This window comes from Peromyscus leucopus, chromosome 15 (assembly GCF_004664715.2).
Source record: "Peromyscus leucopus breed LL Stock chromosome 15, UCI_PerLeu_2.1, whole genome shotgun sequence".
NCBI lineage: Eukaryota > Metazoa > Chordata > Mammalia > Rodentia > Cricetidae > Peromyscus > Peromyscus leucopus.
In genome coordinates, this window is record NC_051076.1 from 24,276,304 (window position 1) to 24,301,967 (window position 25,664).

At 40.0% G+C, this 25,664-nt stretch overlaps 1 protein-coding gene across 1 annotated transcript in view; it reads right to left on the reverse strand.

Moving 5' to 3' along the window:
- The window catches only part of Fmn2 (formin 2), a 301,328-nt gene that overhangs the window by 144,793 nt on the left and 130,871 nt on the right, over positions 1-25,664 (reverse strand). The window contains 2 exon segments of the mRNA XM_028865546.2: positions 267-328; positions 23,238-23,325. Of these exon segments, the coding sequence (XP_028721379.1) occupies positions 267-328; positions 23,238-23,325 (150 nt within the window).

Sequence of the window (25,664 nt, forward strand, 5' to 3'; positions counted from 1 at the left end):
TGTTCTGTTCTCTGACCCCCAGATAAGTTTATTGGGGTGCACAACATTATCAACCACACATGAATAACTTTAAAAGCAGCATCTGTCGAGTTAGCCCTGAAAACCTCGAGATCACACATTTGCCCAATATGTTCCTAGAAAGTATTATGAACACATAAAACTCTACTGCATGTAGACTGAGTTTCCTCAGATGACATTGAAACAGCTAGTTCACATGTGAACATACACTTGTACTGAGCAGATCACACAAAAGAACTACTACTCACATTCTCATAGAGAGCTTGAAGGGTCTCCAGGTCAACCACGGAATTGTCCAAGTTCACAACAGCTGCGGGGGGGGGGGGAGGCAAAGAGAAGAATGTAAATTACAATAAGACAGCTGTGAAATGATGTTTAGCCATGTCAGGCAATGTGTTCATGACCAGCAGTAGTTGGAGTGCACGTGAACTTGAACTTAAGTGTGGATGCATGCCCCACTCCAAAGACCATGTCCTAGGGATTTCAATGGCTCAGGTGTCCAATTTTAAAATATTTCACTTGTTCTATGTGCTAGCTAGTTTTAGGTCAATTTGACATGATCTAGAGTTTTTGAGGTGAAGGGATTCTCAGCTGAGAATGTGTATCCATAAGATCAGGCTGTAGGAAAGTCTATAGGGCATTTTCTTAATTAGCGATTGATGCAGGAGAACACCAGCCCATTGTTGGTGGGGCCACCCCTGGGCTGATGGTCCTGCATTCTATAAGAAAGCAGGTTGAATAAGCCATGGGAAGCAAGCCAGTAAGCATCATCCCTCCATGGCCTTTGCATCAGCTCCTGCCTCCAGGTTCCAGTCCTGCTTGAGCTCCTGTCCTGACTTCTTACAGTGACAGACTATGGTATAGGACTGTAATTCAAGTAACATCTTTTCCCCTCTAACTTACTTTTGGTATGGTGTTTTATCACAGCAATAGTAACCCTAACTAAGACATTACAAATACTACATCCCATGAGGATTGCTCAAATTTTAGAGAAGTATAAACGGTTCTTTCAATGTTCAACTAAATACATTTGATTTTTTTTTTCTGTGTACTACTAGAAAAGTAGGCAGCTCATTCTTTGAATCACCATGTCCTAGCTTAATGCCAATAACTGTTCATGCATGCCAGCTTACCCAAAACATCTGGTGAAGGTATTGTTTGGTGTTTATATTAAGACGATCACAGACAGAATGGGTCATCATTACTCAAAAATTTGTTCCTTGAATGATCTGGTGGGTGGGTGGGGGATCCAGAATGTTCTATTTTGAATTAGGTGGATTCATTAGAAGTTCATTAAAAATAATCTGTTTCCCATGGACTTTTAAGACTGAAAATGAGGCAAAATTGTCACAAGGGACTTTTGCCAAGGAGCCACTGCAGAAGCACTCATGAGATTAAAGATTTCCAGGAGAAAAATCACAGTGTGGATAATCACGATTTTGATATATTTATTTTGATAACTGAGGCAATTTACTATGTCTTTCCCCTTCAAAGCTTAAAGTACACATTTACTAGTTGATACTGGCAAAAGTCCCAAGAAAGAATTAAGAAAGAAAAGTAGAAATTGAAGTACAGGATAGATGAGAAATCTAATCAAGGTAAGTAATGTAACAGTTCTGGGACCAGAGCCCAAATTCACCAACAAATGTTGCACCAAGTAGAATATGATATTTCCACTCTAATAATAATCCCCTCAATTTAAAAATTAGTGTTTCTATATAAATCCAAGAGGAAGATTTTTAGCCAAATTTCCTTATTATTAAATTATACCAAACAGCACAAATTAGTAAAATTAAGAGATTAATTCATATTATTTGTTCAGATGATATATAACAAAATACATGAAGCAATAAAAATGGCTAATTCATGTATAAAATTTTCTCCTTTAGTTTTATTACAGTTTAGTCTAAGGAAAATCTAAATGAATCTAGCCTAAGTAATTTTGTAATTCACTAGTGAGTAATCACCCTAGAAATTTCTATATTTCTTTGAATACATAGTGAGAGATTTGTGGGAAAACTACAAAGGAAATATTAATATTAACTTAAGTATAGGATTTCACCCTCAAAACATAATAAAATCATTCATATTCAAGTAAAACTCACAGGATACATTGTCTTTTTACTATATCCATCATTTTCTGTAATTATTAATTTTAAAATTATGAAGATTGGTGAATCTTTTGCCAAATGAACAAGAAGAAGAAGTGATCCAAACTAACAAAATTAGAGATGGAAGGGGATACAGTACCAGGGACACAGGAAACTCAGAGAATCAGATCACATTCTAAAATTCTGTGTTATACCAGCCTGGAAAACTTAAAAGGAATGAATGAATGAATGTCTAACTCTATATGTCCTACTAAAGTTAAACCAATGAGACAAGGAATTTAAAAAGACATATACCATCCAGTGATACAGAAGCAGTAATTTTCTAAATTCTTTTTACAACAGTAATAATACCCCATTCCAAAACCACACAACAAATCAAAGAAAGTTATAGGCCAATATCTCTGATATGCAAAAATTGTCAGTGAAATACGTGCAAAAGAATTCAATCATCACATAGATACAAATATTGTCAGTGAAATACTTGCAAATGAATTCAGTCATCAGGAGGCTTTCCATCATGATGGTCAGCTCTATCCCAGAGATAAGAAATGGTTTGACATACATAAACCAACAAACATAATCCATCACACGAACAGAATAAAAGTCAGAAACCACATGATCATCTGTCTCATGAGATGCAGAAAAGGCCTTTGAAGAAAAATCCAATATTCCTTTATGATAAAAGTCCTGGAGAGATTAGGGACACGGAGGATATATCTCAATGTAATTTTTAATTTTATTAAAATTTTTCATCCAGGTATATATTGTATGTTGAACATATTTTCCCTCATTCTCTTTTGCCCCTTTTCTTGCCCCTCCCATCCTTGTTCTCCCATTTGTTTCTCTAGAATTTCCATATATATATATGTGTGTGTGTGTATACATACATACATACATACATACATACATACATACATACATACATGGCTTTATATAGCGACGTACAATTGAATAACTACAAATGAGAGGAAAACATACAATGTTTGTCACACAATTTACTCAATATGACTGCTTCCAGTAAAACCCATTTTCCTGAAATTACACAACTTCATTCTTTTTATTGTGGCTACACACTTACAATCTATTCCTTGGTTGTTGACACCTACATGAGTTCCATTACTTGGCTATTGTGAAAAGTACTGCAAGAGACATTGGTATACAAGTAAATCTCTGAGACACGGTAGCTGGGTCACATGACAGATTCACGTTTAGGTTTTTGAAAGGTCTCCTGGTTTACACAGTGGCTAGCCTAGTGTACATTCCCCACAGTAGCATGTAAAGGTTCCCTGTTGTCCACACCCTCACTAGCATTTGATATTTATTGATCACTTTTTAAATGATTACCTGCATAGTTGTGAGTAAGATGGAACCTCAGTGCAGTTTTACTGGTGAAGGAAGGCACATTGAGGGGGGAGGGCGGTACAGGTGCATATGCAAGAGTATGCAGCTGTGTGGGAGGGTAAGGGAATCTCTTTAGGTGCTGTTTCTCAGGTACCATCTATCTTAATTTTTTGAGACTACGTCTTGCACTACTACTACTACTTGGAGCTCATGAAGTAGGCTGAGCTAGATGGCCAGTAAGCCTTAGAGATGCCTAGCTTCTCCCCATTGCTGGGCTTATAAGCACATGTCACTACGATTTTTTTCTAATGTGTGTTCTGGGAATTGAACCTTATGTTAGCAAGGTAAGCAGGCTCCTCTCTGTTTCTTCAGCTACTTCTTCAGCCCTCAATGGAGTTTTTTATTAATTTTCAAATTTTTTTTAATGTTTTTTGAGATTAATATAATTATTTCAATTCCCCTTTCCCTTTTCTCCATCCAAACTCTCCCATGTACTTCTCTGTGCTCTTTTTTAAATTTATGACATTTTTTCCTTAATTGTTTATATATACATGTGTGCATACACACACACACACACACACACACACACATATTTCTTAATATATAAGTAAAACTTGTTCACTATGTATAAGGTTCCTTGTATGTGTATTTTCAGGACAAACCATTTAGTATTAGGAAGTCTTAATAGTCCCGGGGAAAGACAATTTCTCCTGTTCTCAGGATCACTCAGCTACCTGCTGAGGACTCCTTCAAGATTAAGTCCAGCAAACTCCAAAACTAAGTTTTAGAAGAGAAGGTGTTATACCAAAGGGTATCGAAGAGGAAGAACTTTATAATTAGGCTGTAACATGAATCTTAAAGAGTCTTTATTAATAAAACAAACCCAGAGCCAAGTATTTTGGTGAACACTGGAAGATCAGAGAGACAGAGCAAGCCACAGCTAACCTCACCTGGCCAACTTCTCAGCTGACCTTGTTTCCTCAGACTGGAAGCCTCTGTGTCCTCCTATCTGAATGACTCTCACATGAACTGTGCTGATCAAAACCTAAAAGCTTAACCAGCCAAATGCTTCTAGTTTCTGATCTTCACACCTTATATATCTTTCTGTTTTTGCCATCACTCCCTAGGATTAAAGGCTCACTTCTTGGGATTAAAGGCGTGTGTCACCATGCCTGGCTGTTTCCAATGTGGCCTTGAACTCACGGAGATTGAGGGATTTCTGTCTCTGGAATGCTAGGATTAAAGGCCACCATCTTCCAGCCTCTGTATCTAGTGGCTGTCTGTTCTCTGACCCCAGATAAATTTATTAGTGTGCACAGTATTTTGGGGAACACAATACCACCACATTAGGCAGTAAAAACGGAGACAGTAGTGGTATGTTATCTTTTCTGAAGCGGGTCTAATTTTCTTAATCCTTTTTCTTTTTAAACTATTTTCTTCATATTTATCTTCTAACACTTTGAGTGAAACATTCCACTTATAAGATCATGCTTGTATGTTTGAAGTACCCCTTTGTGTACTAAGGATGATTCTAGAGTCATCCAGGCAACAGTTACAGCCAGCTGAAAACAGTGTTGTGGGTGGTCGAGAACATTTAGTCAACACCCACACAGGTTTCACTGTTCCCAACAATTTCCGGTGGCAGCTGGAATCACTGTAGCAAAAGATGCAATCATTTTCATGGACAAACGGGATGTCTAACAAATAGCAATCTCAGACTCTAGCCAACATAACCTCTGGAATATTCCCTAACTACTACGCTCATATGGATCTCCAGAACTTGAGTTTTTTTCCATAAGCAAAAGTCATCAGTACACCTCACACACACACACACCCAACACACACACCCATTTTACAGAAATAAATCATGGGAAGATGGCTTAGTCAGTGAATTGCCTGCCATGTGTGAGATTGGATCCCCAGCACCCACATAAAAGCTGGCCATGGAACCTAGTTACCCTAGTGCTGAAGAAGGGAAGGTGATACTTAGCCAGCGAGCCCCAGGGTCAGTGAGAGATCTTGCCTCAGAGAATATGATGGAGAGGAACAGAGGAAGATACCAAATGCTGGTATCTGGCCTCCATGTTTATGAGCACGCATGCTTACAAATACACCGTGTCCCTCCATGGAGACGGTAAAAGTAGCACAGATCTTGCTTTGGCTATCAGTGGGCTGTTAGGGTGTCCTAAATACCATAGCCATTTTTAAATTATTTCTTTTATATTTTGAGATTATAATATAATATGCACACACATATATAAATACAATGTGTTGGGTCTGTATAATGTCATTTGTATGTATGTTTTGAGGGCTGATCAATGGGTATTGTATAACCAAATTACTATATGTGCTCTTCTTTGGGGAAGGCTATTTCTCCATCAGCACTTCTATTTAGTTGCCTGTAGTTCTTTACATAGTATTGTCTTCATGGCCTCTCCCCATTCACTTTGGGATATCTATTCTGTTGTCCTTATTCAGCTCATACTTAGGCAGTCATGTTGGTTAGAGTTTATGGGTGGAACTTCTTAAAATACTAGGAAACGCTGTCTCACAGCAAACTACCTGATCCTCTGGCTCTTACAATTTTTCTGCTGCTTCTTCCATGATATTTCTGGAGCATTATTCTCTAAAAGCCTTTGTAGCGGTATCCATTGGAACTAGGCTTCAGAGACCTGCATTTTGACATTTCCGTAGCTTAGAAAAATGTCAGAGGTAAAATGGAAACACTGTGACCCATCCTTCAGAGAGAAGCCATTATAGCTAGTCTTAGGATACAGGTGCCCCATTTTATAATACATTTACCTTACGACTCCCATAGGCTCACAAAGGCAAAGACATCTGTAGAAACAAAAACTCACTACTGGCATAGGCAAGAATACCTGCTGCCAAGCGCACAGATAGCTCCAGGGAAAAGAGAGATATCATAAAGCCAAGGCCAGCAGACAGACATTATTGTGGGAAGATCCTCTGTCTCAATGAAGAAAGGGAAAACCATTGTTTGGAAATGTCTAGAATTGTTATATGAAACTGTGCTGGATAGTGTTCTATCAAGTTGACACAAGCTAGAGTTATCTGAAAGGAGGGAACCTCAATTAGGAAAATGTCTCCAGAAGAGTCAACTGTAAGACATTTTCTTCTTTAGTGATTGATGGGGGAAGGCCCAGCCCATGGTGAGTGGGCCTGCCCCTGGAATGGTGGTCCTGGGTTCTATAAGGAAGCAGGCTGAGCAGGCCATGGTGAGCAAGCTAGGAAGCAGCACTCCTCCATGGCCTCTGCATCAGCTACTGCCTCCCAGTTCCAGCCCTGTTTAAATTCCCATCATGACTTCCTTCCTTAAGGAACAGTGATATGGAAGTGTAAGGCAAATAACCCTTTCCTCCCCAACCTGTTTTTAGGTCATGGTACTTCATCCCAGCAACACTACGCCTGACTAAGACAAAACTCAGTGAAGCATAGATGCCTCAAAAGTTTCCAAGCATTCAATCACAAAAGAATCACGAATTATATGTGACATTCCTTTATGAGGAAATACCTGCGTGCTAATCCCCCACTGAAAATATTCGCACCTGGAGGGCTCATAAAGAAAAAAAGAAAAGAACTGTCAAAATGTGTTTGATAAGAAAAATCACCTAAAGATGCAGTCAAGCACTTTTAAAAATGTGGCTTTGTTTTGCTCAGCTAGGCCAAAAAAATCCTGCTAATGTCTTAAGGAAGATACGGTTTACCCAAGGGCAGTTTGCTACTGCATTCATCATCTAAACATTTCAGCCTTGAGAGACAGAAAGTACACAGCCCCCTTCAAGTTGCCCATCACCACACATGCTCCAGCATCTGGACATGTTGGGCCATCAAGCACCAACAAGAATGTGGGTATATCCACACTCAGACAATCCGTTTGTTTTGTGGTAACCGTGACACAGGGTTAGCACTATTTACAGTTTTTGCCATAGCTCAGAAGAGAAAAATGGATCAAGATTCTGTCCACCTCTCCCACTATACTACTGTAATTCATAGAAAATATGAAAAGAGGCCTACGTAGATGGCTCAGTCAGTGTCTTAGTTAGGGTTTCTATTGCTTTGAAGAGACACCATGGCCATGGTAACTCTTTTAAAGTAAAACACTTCATTGTAGTGACTCGCTCACGGTTCAGAGGTTTAATCCATTATCATCATGGCAGGAAGCAAGGCAGCATGCAGGCAAAAAGGGTGCTAGAGAAAGAGCTAAGAGGTTTTACATTCTGACTTACAGGCAACAGGAAGTGATCTGAAACCCTGGGCATGGCTTGAGTATGTAGGACCTCAAAGACCATCCCACAGTGACACACTTCCTCCAATAAGGTCATTCATAACAATCCTAACAAAGCCATGGCTCCTAACAGTGTCACTCTCTATGAGCTTATGGGGGCAATTACATTCAAATGACCACAGTCCATAAGTGTTTGCTGAGCAAGCCTTGAGGACATCCATTTAGACCTCCAATATTTGCATAAAAATATGGGGGTATCACAGCATGCAACTGTAATTTCAGTGTGGGAAACTGGAGACAGGAGGATTCCTGGAACTTACTAGACAGCTAATCTGGCCAAAGCAATGAGCTCCAGGTATAGTACCAGACTGTGTTTCAAAAAAAAAAAAAAAGGTAGAAAAGTGATTGAGGAAGATGTCTGATGCTGACCTCTGACCTCCACACACATGAATGCTCGCTCTCTCTCTCTCTCTCTCTCTCTCTGTCTCTCTCTCTCTCTCTCTCACACACACACACACACACACACACACACACACACACACAAGCATGCAGAGAAAAATAAAGGATGAAACAAAATACAGGAAATATGTACATATAGATTTAACTGTGAGCTAATTTCTCAGTCTTTCCCTAGGAGACGTTATTCCTCAGCCACCCTATGGGAATCTTATGAGACGTTTGGCTGGGCATTCTTTAAATACTCACATATATAGGCTCTTGACTATCTGAAGTCATTTTGAATTATGTAAAATCTATGTATGTTAAATTGAGGATAAATCAATGCCCCTGTTTTTGGATTTCACATAAAAGAACAGCACTCTGTCCCTCATATTTGTAAGGTCCTATATCTTAACAGTGTTCTTCTCATTCAAGTCTACAATTTGTTCAATAAGATGTTTTAATGTACTAAAATCAATGAAATGTTATAATGTCCCCCAAATTATTTGAGACTTACATCTATGCTCTGAAATCCACACAGACCTGAATGTAAAACATGGGTCTGCACCTAATCAGCTCTGTTTCCTGCGGGCATTGGTAGGCTCTTTGGGTCTCAGCTTTTTCATAAGGGAAATGGGTCTGTAGGTGGCCACATTGTTATTAAGAGTAGAGATAACAGATCTATGGCGTGGAGCAGTCTGGCATAGTCAGTGCTCAAAATTCAAAAGGCTGAAGGGGCCTGCTGGAGGAGGACTGGGCCAGAAAGAGGAGGAAGGGGAGGGACTAAGTGGAGGGCAAGGATGGACAAGAGGAAGAACTCATGACAATGCCAATATCAAACTCATTACTTTGTACGGTCAGTTTAAAAATGTTTATAATGCTATGTGCCATTGTGGATATATTTGTTCCTGTCAAACAAAAAATAGGTTAAAAAATAGGAGTGTGTATTTCATATTTCCATTTAGAATGACAGCATGCTAGAAACACACACACACACACACACACACACACACACACACACACATATCCAACCAAACTAATCATCTGTTTTGCAAGGAGAACTATGGGGAAATGGACAGATTTGAAGTTAGCAGCCAGTCTATGAAAATATCCATGGTCAGAAATACATCATCATTGGTAACACCTGAAAAGTTCCTCCACCCTATGATAATGCTGCGATGACCAGTGCCCTTTCATTACTACACAAAACAGAACTGCACCTGACGTAGTAGGATGTCAAAAGGGATCATTTCCCTAAAGGAGGACAGTCATTCTAGAAGCATCCCTTTCAAGATCAGCAAAGGATGCAACTAGTACAAAGTAGTTGCATTTGCCTACAACGGAGACAGCATAGCTTTCTGAAAACACCCACCATTCATTCATGGAACAATTATTCAAGAGTTCAAAATCTGAACTGGAAATTCTTCCTAACCCTGAAGATGGAGTGATGAAGGTGACAGGTACAGTCCTTTCTCTTGTAGACTTCATGTAGCCCCATCCCTTGCAGACTTCATGTAGCCCCTACTCTTGCAGACCTTAGAGCTTCTTAACAATTAAAATGGAATGTTACTTAAAAGAAGAAAAGTACATTTTTGTAAATTTAATAATTTTGAAATTGACCTTCATTTAACCCATCTTCTCTTTTTAGGGAATTTTATTGTGGTGGGGCCAGAATTCTAAATGTTTTACACATAGGCTACAGACTTTCTGGCTGGGAAAAAAGAAGTCAATGTGATACACAACTCAAGATTGGTATGTGCCAAGCAAACTTGCTTACATGAGGGTAAGGACGTACGTTTCTGATTAAGTCGGTAGGCGGCATGTACCTATAGGCTCTGTTTATAAGAACTGTACAAGTTAAACTACTGGAGAACAAATGCATTTTGTTTGAGTCAGTATGTCGCCTTCTTGTCTAGGCAGGGGGAAAAAATGGATACTAAGACTGTAATCCTTTCCGAATAAAATCTTTAAACGCAAACATGATTGCCATTGTAGACTGTTTAATCTGGTGATATTGTATTTCATTTCTGTTTTTGGAGAGGTTTGTTGATTTGACCATAGTGGGTTTGACTCCATGCTTATCTCAACTGTTTAGATAAGACATATTTGACTTTGGCAGGTGACAAAATCTAGGGTGTGGAATAAGAGGTAGAAAAAAACAGGCTGGCAAGTTCCCAGGTAGTGTTTATTTTAAGCATAGTGTATAGATGGGTAAATTGCTTCAGACAACTCACTGGACTTTGTGTAAAACACCCACTGTCTGCTGAATGTTTTCTGGAAAGGAGCACTGCACAATGTCCTTTATTGGGCATAACAGACTTCACCTTCGTGCTTAGGTAAACATTTACACTCTTGTAAAAGTAGGCCCAGTAAGTTCCCCTGAAAATAGGACCCTACCTCTGGGATCACGTTTTTGCTCCCGTCTTCTGACATATGCTTTGAAAAAGTAAGAGTATTAAATTTTCTCTCAAAAGTAAACATCTATATTGCCTAAGAAATATATGATATGTCTTACACCAAAATAACTTATATACTGTTAATATCCATATATTTCAGTATTTCTATATAAATTCATCTTACTTTGAAGGAAATCACAAACAGAAAAGCTTGCATTTATAAACACAATAATTAAAGTTTTTAGAGACAAAAACTTCAACATAAATTCACCTAAATAGTCACCAGTAAGTTTCAGCATTTATATTTTATTTTGGCAGACATATTGAGGAGAGGAAAGGAGCTAAGGAATACAGTCAGTACAAGTTATAAGGAACATAAGAAAATGTAAAAAAAAACAAAAAAAAAAAAAAACAAAGGAAACTTAGCTGAGAACTGTTAATATGCAACTAAGAAGTGCAGAGCTACAAGGATACATATATGGTAATCCTTTCACTGTCTACAAAGGTGAATTCACCTAACTTGTGCTTTGTGTCTACTTTTCCAAACACATAAAACTACAATAATCTTAACAGCTGCCTAATAGTTATAAGCTGCTTTGCATAGATATTAACAAAATACTTAAAGGAACAGCAGAGGAAGGATCTCTTTATCACGTGGCCTCAGAGAGTCAATCCATCCTTGCTGATCCCCTGCACTTTCAAAGAACATTAAAATGGTAGCACCATGCCTTAGGTGAGAGTCTTGGTTATGTGGCATGTAGTAAGGAGGAGCATGGACGTGATGGAATGTTGGCGTAAAGGAAGAAAGGCAGTAGGACTGAATGAACCATTGGCCCACAATGCCAACATCTACTTTTGTTAGAAGGGAAGGGCTAGTCAGTCTAATAAAACAATGAAGCCCCTTAATAGTCACCAAGGCAATCACAGTCCCTCACACATTCTTTAAAAACATCCCTACTTGATAATTCATACCTATAGGCAATGCATCTTGATACCAGCCGTGTCTGCATTTCCTCTCTACCTCTTTCCAGGTTCCCCTTCCCCAAAACCCTGGACCAAATTCACATTCTGTCTTCGTGGTCCACTGAGTCTAATCAGTGCTATCCTTAAGTGCATGAGTCTAGGGCCATCCACCAGAGCACAGGCAACCTAATAGGGCCCACCTCCTTGAAGACAACTGACTCTCCCTACCTCGGCAGCCTTTATCTGCCAAGGTTCCTTAGCCACAAGTGGTATTTTGTGAGCCCCTCCCCATGCAGGGTGGGTTTCTGCGTGGCTAGATCTTCTGTGGGTCTTGTCTAGCCCAGCACAGCTACTGCGTGTTCATGAGTACAACAGCCTGCCTGATGCAGCCAGAAGACAGTTTCTCGGAAGTCCTTCCTAACCTCTGCCTTTTGTAATAGTTCTGCCTCATCCTAGGAATTGGTATACAACGCTGCCATACTTAAACACCTTCTCCTCTGTGTCTTCAGCATGGGAAAAAAAAACCACACCGGAGCATAACCGGAGCCACAAAACCAGACAGATGATACTGTAGGCTGTGACAATAGAAGACGTTTTAGAGCCAGCCCTCCAGGTGGTCTACCCAGTGAGCACTATGTATAATGTGCACACACATCAGCGTTTTTCATCTATGTCTTACTCTCTGCCCTGTCTCCTTCTCCTCCCTGCTCCTCTCACACCTACACTGTGGATGCTCCCTCAAGCCCAACACTAGGATTCTACATACAGCTACTGCAGTTGCCTTTAGCAGAATACACTGGCTTTACAACTTATGGAGGGAAACGATCATGCACCATTTTTTTTTTTTTTTCAGCTTAAGCCTCTGATCCAATCATTAAGTTGAGAATTCTCAGGAAGACAGCCTAAGTTCAGAGCTTAGTACAGGATCTAGATCTCCCCAGTCTATAGCACAGCGTCACTGCTTGCTGATTTGGGATCCTAGAAGTAAATTACCTACATCACAGAGCAGTCGCTAGCCTACACAGTAATGGTGGGTATTGACTATTATTATTAGAAACTGAATATGTTTACATTTGAAACCATAAAAAAAATAAGGCATGTGCAGGGCCTTGCAGATGACCTCCTTCAGCATTTCTCTCAATTCATAAATTCTCTTTACAACTTAATTCATAAAAAAAGTCTGTATTGTCATTAACAAAACTATCAAACTACCCTCTTAGATTCTCCCACGTCCTGTAAAGAGCCTATTATGGTGCTCCAGCAGTTCAAGCATGGGCGGCACACAGTTCCTCTGCAGTCCGTCACAGAAGTGACAAACGTCATAAAGGGAATCATGGTTATGGCAGGTCTTTCTATGCAGTTTATTTTCTTGCCTGTGGGCCCACAATAGTCTGATTAAAACTGAATGTAAATTAAACTCCGTAGAAGCTGGCATGCAGTCCACCTCAGAACTTAAACAACAAAACCTTAATTAATTAGTATTAAGCTGGGAGCTGGTGGTGCACGCCTTTAATCCCAGCACTCAGGAGGCAGAGCCAGGCGGATCTCTGTGAGTTCGAGGCCAGCCTGGAAAGGTGCAAAGCTACACAGAGAAACCCTGTCTCGGAAAACAAACAAACAAACAAACAAACAAAAAATAGTATTAAAATGTATACACTGGGTTTGGTCTGAAAACACTACTAGCAAAGTAAAGATCCTATATTATTGAGAGGAAGAAATAAGGCCATTAGCAGCATAATCCAAACTATCACCACGGGCCTGTCACAAGGTAACATGCCCTTACATCACTGTGGTGCCTTACCCATTTCCTCTCATGTCCACACACTGAGCTTTCAAGGCATCACTGTGGTTGTATTTCTAGCATTCACCATGTGGGAATAGGACATGTTTGGTAGAACACAGTGTCACTCTGTCGTCCCTCACCTCTAGCACTATCAGATGATGGGGTGCAGGAGTCAGGAAGCCCTGCAAGCCTCTCAACCATGGCCACGTTGAAGAAGCACTCGGGCAGAGAACATCAAAGAAGCCAGTTTCCGTATACAAGCACGACGAGAATCCCCAGCCATTTGTTTTGTTTATTTTTGTAATGCTCTCACAAATTGAGTCACGCAAAATAGCTATCCGAACGCCACCTTTCCTCGAGGATGACACCAAAGGATTGTTTCTGTGACAGCCACTCCTTCATAAACAGTGGCTCAAGAGTCAAGCTCATGTGCCCAATATGTCCTCACTATGTGCTCTCAGATCTGTGCACTCAGCTCTGTGCACTCAGATCTGTGCACTCAGCTCTGTGCACTCAGATCTGTGCACTCAGCTCTGTGCACTCAGCTCTGTGCTTCGCCTCCACACACGCCCTTCCAGGTCCAGCTCATTCTGCTTCCACCCAATGATTTGAGCAAACAATAGAGTAAACAGGGAAGTCAATGGCCTACACTGCAGTAAGGCTCTGAGCTTAGGTTCACAGTTAGATTCCACAGTACAGCAAAAATAAGCACACAAATACATGATCTATAAGTCATACGGGAAGTACAAGGAAGAGAAAGAACACAGATTTGCAGCTTAGCAAGCCCCAAGTTTTATGTTCCTTCTGCCCATAAAAGTGTAATCAAGAAGTCCAACTCTCCGAGTATCATAAAAACATAAAAAAAAAAAAAACCTCAGGGTTTTTTGCTGAGCCTTTAAGAAAAGACTTAACAATGGCTATTTTCTCTTGACTTAATAGGCTATGTGTAACTTAAAATGATATATGAGGTCTTTCTTTTTGTAAGAAATAACTCTAGGTAATGAACTTTATTTTAAATTAAAGCATATTCTCATATTGAATTTCTGAAAGTCTCTTTTAATGAAAGCATACTATTTCACATGTCTTTTTCTCCATCCACTACAAGGCTACAATTGATTAAAAAAAAAAAAAAAAAAAAAAAAAAAGTTATCCTGGGCTCCCTACAGCCTACCTCTGCTCAAATTTCTATTTCTAACTGACTTTGCATTTCAATGAAAACCATTCACTCCACTATCCACCAGCATTTACTATGATTTTAATGTCTTGATAAATATAATAAACAGGTCTTAAAATTCTATATCCCATGTGAGCAAAACACTCCAAGGTTAGAAAAAGAGGGGGGGGGAGGTGGAGAGGGGACACGAAGCAATGTCTAAGCAAAGCTTTGTAAACTTCAGTTTCATAAAGCAACCAGACACTGAAAAACGTAGTGGGAAAACACATTACCCACACTGAACCTAATTTTTTTGAGAGCATCACATACAAAACTAAACAAATGATTGTGGATAAACTTTCTTTTGGTAATTAATAGGCAAATTAAAAAAAAAAACTTGTCTCTGAGAAGGAAACCAGAATCTATATGAAAAAAAAAAAAAAAAAAGACCTGGAGTTTGTAATCTACAACTTGTTTATAGAAAATTTTGCATGAAAAACATGATTCAGTGGCAGCCCAGCAGGGTACAGGAACTACTCCATGTGCGGGTTACCTAACCACACGTGATATGTCACCATAATAACAACCCTTCCAAGCTCCAGGGGTTCAGAAAAGCCTCTTCCAGAATTTTTGTGTTTGTGAAGAAAACGTTCTGGTGTGTTTTACTCATAACTTGAAGCCACAGTGCCTACCAGGAAAAATCAAATGTCGCAGGATGAAATGGAAGCTTCTGTCTGTGTCGCTACTTAGAGAGTCTCCTCTAAGATTCTCCCATCCCACCCTAGGAGTCATTGCCCAAGAAAGCCAGAATCCATTTGACTGCTCCCCTCACATGCCACCCGGAGCCAAGAGCTATGCATGTGAAGGGCCGCTGACTCAGAGAGCATGGAGACAAGGTTTAAGAAACCACACAATTATGGCAGCCCTCGGCCTTTCAAGTTTCCAAAACAAACTGCTCTCCTTAGAGATAAAACACCGTCCAAAGATACAGCTGGGCTCAACTCCTAAGAGGCACAGATGTAAATATTTCTCATATTTATCTTCATTCAGAAAACACAAATGGAGATGGCCCCATTCTAAATTCAGCATTTCTCTAACACTGGATGAGAATGGAAAAAACAGGTCTCAGACATGATCCCCTGGAACTGTAATTCCAAGTTCCTCCTTCTCTCTCCTCTTGCTCCCAAACTCCGTGAGAAGGAACTGCTTATATATGCTAGTCCCACCTGAGGTCTGCAGCAAAAGCTTCCAGGAAAACTTATTGGGCCGAATCAACAAAGAATAGTCTACATTTCCTCTCCTATTGGTGGGGGGGGGGGGAAGGGGGGAGTGTTGTCTCTGTTTCAAACACACTCAAGGTCTATAGACATATATCATTTCTTAAGAAGGACAGAGGAATGGAAAGGGACTCAGTGTCCAATATGGGCAGTGCTATGTGCTGACAGATAAGAAATCTTGGACAGTTTATAATAAAGAGTAAACTGAGCATCAGAATATGACATGCTTTTCCCCAGGTTTACTCAACTCGCCAGCTAGTGGGAGAACTGGAATTCAAATCCATCTCAATCAGTTTGGGCTGTCATGACAAAATGTCACTGACTGAGTGGCTTAAACAAATCTATTTTGTCACAATTCTACAGGGTGGGAAGTCTGACACCTAGGTGCTGGAAGAGGCTGAAGATGTAACTCAACTGACAAAATACTTTCCCAGCATTGGGGAAGCCCTGGGTTCAATCTGCAGGACCACATGCACCAGCATGGTACAGCACACCTGTAATCCCTGCACTCAGAAGGGAGGTCAAGACAGGGAACCCTTACTGCTACACTGAGTTTATGGCTAAGTGTGATATGTGAGACCCGATCTCAAAATCAAGTGAGAACATAGCACACCAATAATGTGAAAAGCTCACTTACAGCTTGTGGACAACAGACAGCTGCACATCTGTACCCACTTGCTGTGTCACACAGCCAGGGGTGGGGAATGAGGAGAGAGAGACAGGGAGATGAAATGTCCACGGAACCCTCTGGTCTCTCTACTCTGTAGAAGGGCAGTGATTTTGTAACAGGGGCCTCATCTTCATGAACTAATAAATAAAGGTCATTATCTCCAAACACCCTCCTCATGAGAAAGGGCTTCAACGTATGAATCTAGCACAAACACGGAGTCTGTAACAAAAATCTAAGCTCTTGGCCCCACGTTCTCTTCTATAGTCACTGTTAACCTGACACTTGAAAGGGGATTTTTAAACATCCATGGAAGCCGTGGTCCTGAGGAGCAAAAAAATATGTTATGAACATTAAAATGAAAAAAAAAAAAAACTGAAAGCAAGCCTACCAAGGGAAAGACTGGGGTCATTTCATTCCTCTATGATCTATGAGCAATGGGAAACTCGGGGAAGATGTGGTACATTCTATACTCAGTGTACGTACTTAGTTAGCATTTGCTTCCCATCACTAGTAAGTTAGCTCACTGGCTTAGCTACTTCCTCGTTGCTCTGATGATAAAATACTTGACAAGAGCAAGTTAAGGAAAAAGGGTTTGCAGTTTCAGAAGGATCTAGTCCATCACTACAGAAAACACAGGAAGCAAGTACGGTAGGAGAGGCATGGCGGCAGAAGGGGGGGGGAGGCTGGTTGGTTATATTGTGTCTGCACTCAAGAAGCAGACAGGGAGCAGAAAGTGATGGCTAACCTAACCACCAAGCCTCCCCACCCCTACCCCTGTGACTCGCTCCACTGAGGCCCATCCTCTAAAGAGCCTACAACCATCCCAAACAGCTACCGCAGCTGGAGACAGCCAAGGATTCAAATATGGGAGCCATCGGAGGATATTTCACCTTCGGGCCACCCCACTCATGACAGCTCTCTCTGCAAGTATCTGAGTTAGCTAAACTTGGATCCTCTCAGGACAAGAAACTTCATTTAGGATTGCACTTCCAATATCCCCCCCCCAGGTAATTCATATATGTGAAAATAATTCATAATTTCATTTTGCTAAAATAAAAAACTAGGGAAATTATGTGACCACCAACACTCTTAGAACATAAACACTATTGAGGCCAGCAACATGCCTCAACAGGTAATAGTGCTTGCCACACAACCTTGATGGCCTAGGTAAGATGCTCACAATTGATAAATTCTGAAAGTTGTCCTCTGACCTCTACATGTATTCCATCGTATATGAATGCCTGTACTCCCATATATATGTGTGTATGTACACACATGCACACACACACATACATACACACACACACACACACACACACACACACACACACAAAACTTTCAGGTATAGTGGCATACCTGTATAATCCTAACACTTTAGGTTGAGGAAGAAGGGTGAGAAACTCAAGGCCAGTCTGGGGTACACAGTAACATCTATTTTACACAAATAAATTATACATCTATCCTACTTAAAAATAATATTTCTCTCTACATACAAACGTGTGTATGTGTGCGCGCACACACACACACACACACACACATATAACTATACATATATACACAATATATCTTACATACACTGTATTGAAGTATTCAAGAAATCTTAGGCCCTAAGATAAAAAACTGAAAATAACCACAGTCGGGGTAAGAAAGATGGCTCAACATTCAAGAATATGTATTGTTCTTACAGTGAACTTAGCACTCACTTTGGCTCACAACTACTTGTAATTACAATTCTGGCGAATATAAAACATTCTTTTGTCTTCCAAAGACACCTGAACTTATATGCACATACCCACATACAGTCAAGCACAGATATACACTTAAAATATGTATAAAAAATGAAACTTTTTAATAACAGCAATAATATTGTTTGAGAAGCAAAACAATACACCCCCTTTTTATAACCACAGTCTAATTGCATGTCATATTTTTATGGAAGGCTTGTTAGTTTACATCATTATTATTTAATTGCTTTTATCAATTAGGTTTAAACAAGATAAAAATTTCACTCAGAAAGAACATAATGCAGCGTTCATTGCCCACAGATCCACTTAGTTCACTTAAAACAGGGCACATATTAAACACCAGAAGGAACCAAGACCATTAATATCTTGGGCTCATCATCTCTGAAGGTTTCTGAAGCCATTTCTATGGCTAGAGTCAATAAGTATATATTTGGTATCCCCTGCGCTAATATCTATAATCTATTCAAACTTTGCCGAGCAAATGTGAAAGTATGCAAGAGTCAGTTCAAGCTTCAATTCTAGGGGCAGTCATTAGTCCTACATTAAAGGTCCATGTCTTGGGGAATCAGCCCAGCATCATGTAAGAAAAGTGCACCCACAGAGCCAGCTAACACAAGAAGCTCAGCTAGTTCCATCTAGATGAATGTTTTAAAATGTCAAAGCACAGAGCCCACCCAAATGTTTAACAAAAATTTGCATGCTAGTGTCTACAATTGGCTTTAATTGGTTTTCAAAATACGTGGATTAGCTAAAATCTCCTAATTTTCTACCTAAACCCCTTTCTTCCAGAGTCAAGAATCGCCTAAGAGCTATAACTTGGATATTTGAGGATGTTGCCTGAGGTTTAGGATCCAGACACACAGTCTGGGTTTGATTTCTAAATGTCTGGTGCAGATTAAAGGGTCATAGACTCTCCCTCCATGATGTGCTTGTATCTGTGGGGAATAAATCTTTCATCAAAGGTCAGAAGGCCAAGTTAGGCAACCCCACATTTATAAAGTACATTTTAAATGGGTTTATTCTTGTTAAATAAACACTTGTTTAATATAGGAAGAAAATTAGCCCCGAGGCCTGCTTCAGTTTGATCTGGTAGCAGAAAAACATTTCCATTTTATTTCTATTTTATACTTGGATCTAAGAATATTATTTTTCACATGTATTTGTCTTTATGTGTGTGTTGTGGGGGGGGGGCTGTTCCATATGTGCCATGGTATGTCTGGGGAGATCAGAGGACACTGGCAGGAGTCTGGACTACAGAAAGGCTTGGATCCCCTCTTGCTTTTTTTCTGCCTTTGGCCTTAGGTGTTACATAGGACTCTTACAGAACATGACACAATGGTTGATGGTAGCGAGACTCTGATTAGAGCCTGGAGAGATGGGTCAGCAGCTAAAAGCAATTAATTGTTCTTGCAGAGAACCTGGGTTCAATTCCAAGCACACATAGGTGGTCCACAACTCCCCATAAAGCCAGTTCCAAGGAATCTTCTTCCCTCTTCTAACCTCTGGGGGTCCCAGGCTTGCACACAGTACACAGACATACATGCAAGCAAAACACAAAACACATAGCTATTAAGAACATATAAATCTTTTTTTTAAGGTTATGATTAGACCTTGACCTCTAGAATGCTAATCTGACCCTTGTCACTTTAACAAGGCATTCAAATTAGAATCATGACAAAGCAAAGTCAATTCCAGATTTTCTAGTGTTTTGACAGGGGGGAAAAAACCAGTTCCAGTAAATAAAAGTGAGTTGAGGCAGGCACAAAGAACCCTCTGTATATATAAGTTATGAGATGCCTTTTGTAGCAGTGAGTCTATCTCACAACTTCTAACGTGGTCTGTAGGTGAAAGCAAGTATTTGAATGGGCAAGGTGGCTCCACAGCATGCCATCCCTGAAAATGTCCACTCTGATAATTTAGGGTAACCTTTGAGACCATGCTATATACTTCGCTTTTGAGACACCAGCGCTGCCAGTAGGAAAAGGGCAATCTGGGGGAGAGACAGATCTGATGGGAAGGTGCAGCCCTGCCTGCTAAAGAGGCTTGAGTTCGTGGCCAATCTGCTCCTCTAAGGAGCCACATGACATTAAAAAAACAACAAAAACTAGCCCACTAAGATATCTTAGTTTTTTCCTTCTATAATATGACATTAGAGATCTGCTGTGAATAAATTCTATAGTCACTTTCATATCCAAAATCAATGACGGCTACATTTCTGTAGATTTCTCGGTGGAGGTTCATCCTGGAAGTGAAGTCTACTGTAGGAGCTTTGAGAGATCCCACCTGACAGTACCCTGAGGCAGGCAAACAGGTACAGCTGCTTCCTTGTTCAGATGTGAAGGCAGCCAAGATTTTAGAGAATGGGTATGTAGGGCTTCGAAGGAACTCAAGCACGCCCTTCACATCCTAATAGGATAAAGCTTATGCACAATTCTGTGTGAGCCTTCAACTACTGACGTTCACGCCATGTTATTGTTCGAATTGCATGTTAAGCAAGCAAATTTTCAATGAACTCTCGCTGGCTGGACCACAGACACAGATGTCAGGCGGACTCCTTTGTTCATAAGGTTCTCATTATTAGCTCAACCCGAGCTGAATATTTGACTGAAGGAAAAGACCATATCATTATTTTCAGATTTCACTCTATGACTTAACTGGGCTACATCTGCCAGCTTCAGAAACACCAAGTGCTGCTTGGCGCCAGCCTTGGCGTTCTGCTCTGTGACTATTACCCCAAATGTCTCAGCCCAAGGAAGCCTCCTCACCATCAAAACAATTTAATAAAAACTAAAATTCTGATTAAGAGTTACTCATCAATTGACAGGACATGCCACACTAGTGCTATTTATGAATTATATCCCATGATATTTTAGGACTAAAAAAATAGAATCTGCATTCACAAATGGGCAAACTAGAAAGCCAGTAACCATGTTCATGATTTATAAGCTCTGTGTTATACTTGAAACCATCTTTTTTTAATAGGTAAATTGGCATTCCTTTGAATAAGTCAATCTGCTTTAAATCTATTCTAAGGCTCTGGGCAGCACAAGGGAGAGTCAAAATCCTTATATTTAATTCTTCTATTCATCCCTGGACCATCTCTCAGCATATATATGATAAAAGCTACAGCATATCCGGGCGGTGGTGGCACATGCCTTTAATCCCAACACTCAGGAGGCAGAGCCAGGTGGATCTCTGTGAGTTCGAGGCCAGCCTGGTCTACAGAGAGAGATCCAGGACAAGCACCAAAACTACACGGAGAAACCCTGTCTTGGGGGGAAAAAAATGAAGAAGCAGCTACAGCAGAGGAAAACGTGTCAAGTATAAGGCAAATGTATTACAATATTACAACACTGACACCAAAAGCACTTAGAAAAATGTTACAAATTAGCCAAATTCCAAATATGAAATATTTCATAAGCCCAGTAAAATGTATGTTAGAACAACATAAAAGAAGCAACTGCTTCCATGTGTCTGGACATCACCATCAATAATGCCAATCAGCAAGGATAACTTGCAATCACCTTTGTTGAACATTAGAAAAGACAATTCAGAGGCTGGAGGGTGCAGATGGATCAGTGGTTTTAGCATGCTTACTGCTCTACCATTAGAATCTGAGTTTGGATCCCAGTGCTTACTACTCTACCATTAGAACCTCAGTTTGAATCCCAGAACCCAGGTCAGGTGGCTCCTAAGTGCCTTTAACTCTATCATCAAAGTATATGATGTTCCCTTCTGGCCGCAACAGGCACCTGAACATATATGTACAAACACAAACACACACACACACACACACACACACACACACACACACACACACACACACAATTAATAAAATAAACCATGTACATAATAAATAAAGCAATTCTATTTCTTTATGGTAGAAGAACCTGGGCTTTATGCTATAGTTGCTCCAAATGTCTAGGAAAAGAATGACCAGTTTTCTACCAGAAAGTCATGTGCAAAATTAAGTTGCTTTATTTTTTCAGCATCTTACAGAATCTTGGACCATGAGGACCTAAGAGAACATGCCCTGTATTCCATCCAATGCTTTAAATACATCTCAGTAGACAAATGGTCATTCAGCCTCTTCAAAACACCTGTTTTCAGTTCATCACTAAGCACGGCAATTTATTCACTAATTGCCATCACTAATCCTAAGAACATCTCTAAAAGCACAAGTACAACAAGCACTTCTGTAACTCTCATACTGGGTGGCACGATTCTGGCATAGAATTTTCGGCTTGTATCTGCATTGAACTTACCCATCAAGCACCTGAGACTCAAGGCTCAACGAACTCGTCTATCTTAGGTCTTTCTTCTCTATATATTTTTAATGGCTAGGAAATTCACTGTCTGGTTCACATTAGTATTATTAGTAACTTTTGCATGGTGGCATTCAGATATGATCTAACTAGTTACAGAGCTAGCAGGAGTCGTGCTTTGTATGATACAAAACTTAAATTTTTATAACAACAGACCAAGTATATTTATAACAGACGACTGTTTGTGACCCCACTCTTGGTGTGGTGCAATCCTAACCCACCCTACCCCCTCCCTGTGGTCATGTCTTGGTATTAGGAATGAGGGTCTTTCAGGTCCATTAGATCTTGATGAGAGCGGAGCCCTCAGGAATAAGATTGGTTTCTTTATGAACAAAACTCATGAGAGCTCACTTGGCTTCTTTCTACCACAAGCAGAATACAAGCAGAAAATGAGTCTCTGAATCCCCACACAGGGTCCTCGCCAGAGTCTAACTGTGCTGGGGTCCTGATCTTCACCTTGCTGCGTCTAGAACCATAAGGAACACATTCTTTAGTTTAAAAGCTACCCAGTCTATGTGATTATATTACCACAAAAGCACAGAATACAAACATCATGTGAGAATTGGACCTCTAACATGGTATAAAACAGACAAGAAAATGATACTAATAGTAACCTATCAGAAAAAAAAAAAAACAAAAAAAAAAACAGGAAAATATATATCGTGTTACGGGAAATATACTAACTGCATGAATAGAACTTTCTAGCAAATATCACAAAATTTAGCCCAAATGTTAGTATTAAGTGACTGAATTTTAATGTTTTACACTTACCATGCTGTATGTCTTTCATATCTAGATGAAGACTAGACATTAGTATTCCTACTGCTTGTGATCTTTTGTTGCTAAGCAACTTGACAACCTGTTCAAGAAAGAGGAAAAGGAGAAACATTAACTTAAACTCTAATACGCTTGGTAACATTTTAAAATCCTACATGAAGAACCACTAAAGAGCACAGCTTGCATCATTACTACTTTGGGATTTTCTATACCGAACCAATAAAATCCACCATTTTTTCCCTAGTATTCACCATCAGTCTCAAAGTCAAACTGCTCAGAGTCTAGGAAATCAGTTTAGTCTCTGGAAGATTAAAATTACACATCTGATTATATACACGACCTGAATATTTTTCAAGATGAAACTTTGAAAGACTGGTCAACAAGGGCAAAATAAAACTATACACGGAAAATCTGCCAGTTCAGATCAGTTTTATAAAATATAAAATGTGCTCCATTAGGTAGTCGGGTCTTATGGGTGCTCCTCATTATGCTGGGAGTTCCTTTCATTCTACATTTGATCCATATTTGTTGGACAATTTTCCAACTAATTAATAGAAGAATGTGAGTGTCATATTGGAAGGAACACATTGGCCTGACCCTAAGTCTGGCTGTCTAGAAAGTCTGAAAGAATCTGTGTACATACCCCACTCAAGTCGCCTCAAACAGAGATGAATAAGCTGCTAGAGTATATAGCCATGCTTGAACTACAATACATACTACTGATATTTCCTGCTCAGGAAATTTTTACTCCAGCAAAGTCTATTTACTCTCCTGTTCTCTCTCTCTCTCTCTCTCTCTCTCTCTCTCTCTCTCTCTCTCTCTCTCTCTCTCTCTCTCTCTCTCTCTCTCTTGGTTTTTTCGAAACAGGGTTTCTCTGTGTAGCTTTGTGCCTTTTCCTGGAACTCACTTGGTAGCCCAGGCTGGCCTCGAACTCACAGAGATCCGCCTGCCTCTGCCTCCCAAGTGCTGGGATTAAAGGCATGCACCACCACCGCCCGGCATCTCCTGTTCTCTTTTAAATCTGCTTTGAGAAAAACTGATGGAAAAGGAAAGAAAGGTGATTACAGTCAAGGACCAGAATCAGGTGCTGCCTCACTAGCTCTCACCTTCAGTGACCTTGTCTTCCTTTCGGTTTGAGTTGGGTCAGTCAAGAAACTAAAAAAATAATCAGATCCAGCTGTCCTATAAGTCCACTGAGTAAATAATATTCCTCAAAGCAATATTAGTACTCTTGGTCTCCTGGCAGGATTGCAAATGGGCATTAAAATAGCATGATTCCAGAAGGCCCAGCCTTCTGAAAAATCTTCCAATATGGGGAACTATACACCACCCTCCCCCACCCCTGACAAGAGATGCTGTGGTCTCAGAGGAAGAACAATGGCATATGAGTTTATTGTTAATTTCTTTCTTTTAATGGTTTATTAGATTGGACATACAAAAACTGGTTTCAAATGATTATTTATTAACTACTTCAATAGACTGTCAATAACATTGTCTCCTTCAGAGCTAAGAAATTAAAAATGCAGTGTCTGGAAGTAGGTTATATTCTGCCAAACAATTTCTAAGTTCAGGGACAGGCAATCTGGACCCCATTTGTGCTACTTCTATTAAATTTCCTACCATTTTCTGGTTCTTCAGTGCAATGGCACATTTGAATTGGTGTGTCATTTTACTTCCCAGGGGTGTTAACATGTTTCTCACACCCTCAGCTCCTTTCCTCATTGTGGTTCTGATAATTCTTCCTTTTGGAGTCAAATAATTATGATTTTACCTTAAACATCAACATGAGCTTCAGTCCCATTCTCTGTGCTTTATTCTTTATAATCTGCGATTTCTCTCACATGGCATATATACTTCACCCATTCAGCAGTTTCCTACTTTCCTAAATGTTATCTCATGTAAAGTTACCCACATAGTCTCTGTCTAAACCAACTCCTAAGAGTCACATCCCAAATGTCCAGCCAATGTCTCCTCCTTTCCTTTGTATCTTGGAATATGCGTACCACCATCCTCCATCTACCCACCAAAGCTGAAAACTAGGTAGATATCAATCTAGACCTTTCCCTCTCTGCTTGTGCAACATAATGGGCAGGAAGCAAGTTGGTCAAGGGCAATTCTCCTGTGTCTTCTGAAGTTGTGCCCTCCATCTTAATGACAGTGTTTACTTCTATATGAAATTTTGCATAGATCAAAGCAGAAAGTCTGTAATTGATTCCCCAAGTCTGGTTCAGTTTTTCTCAACTGTCTTCCTTATACAGTGGTTCATGATCACCACCATGAAGTTTACAAATGTAAGCTCCTGAGCTGTAAGCAACACCCACTTACCAGGAGATCTGAGAGTTGGAATACCATCGCCATTTTGAACATCCTCCTAGGGATTCTTGATTCTGATAGAATGTCGTCCATCCTATTCACCCTCCT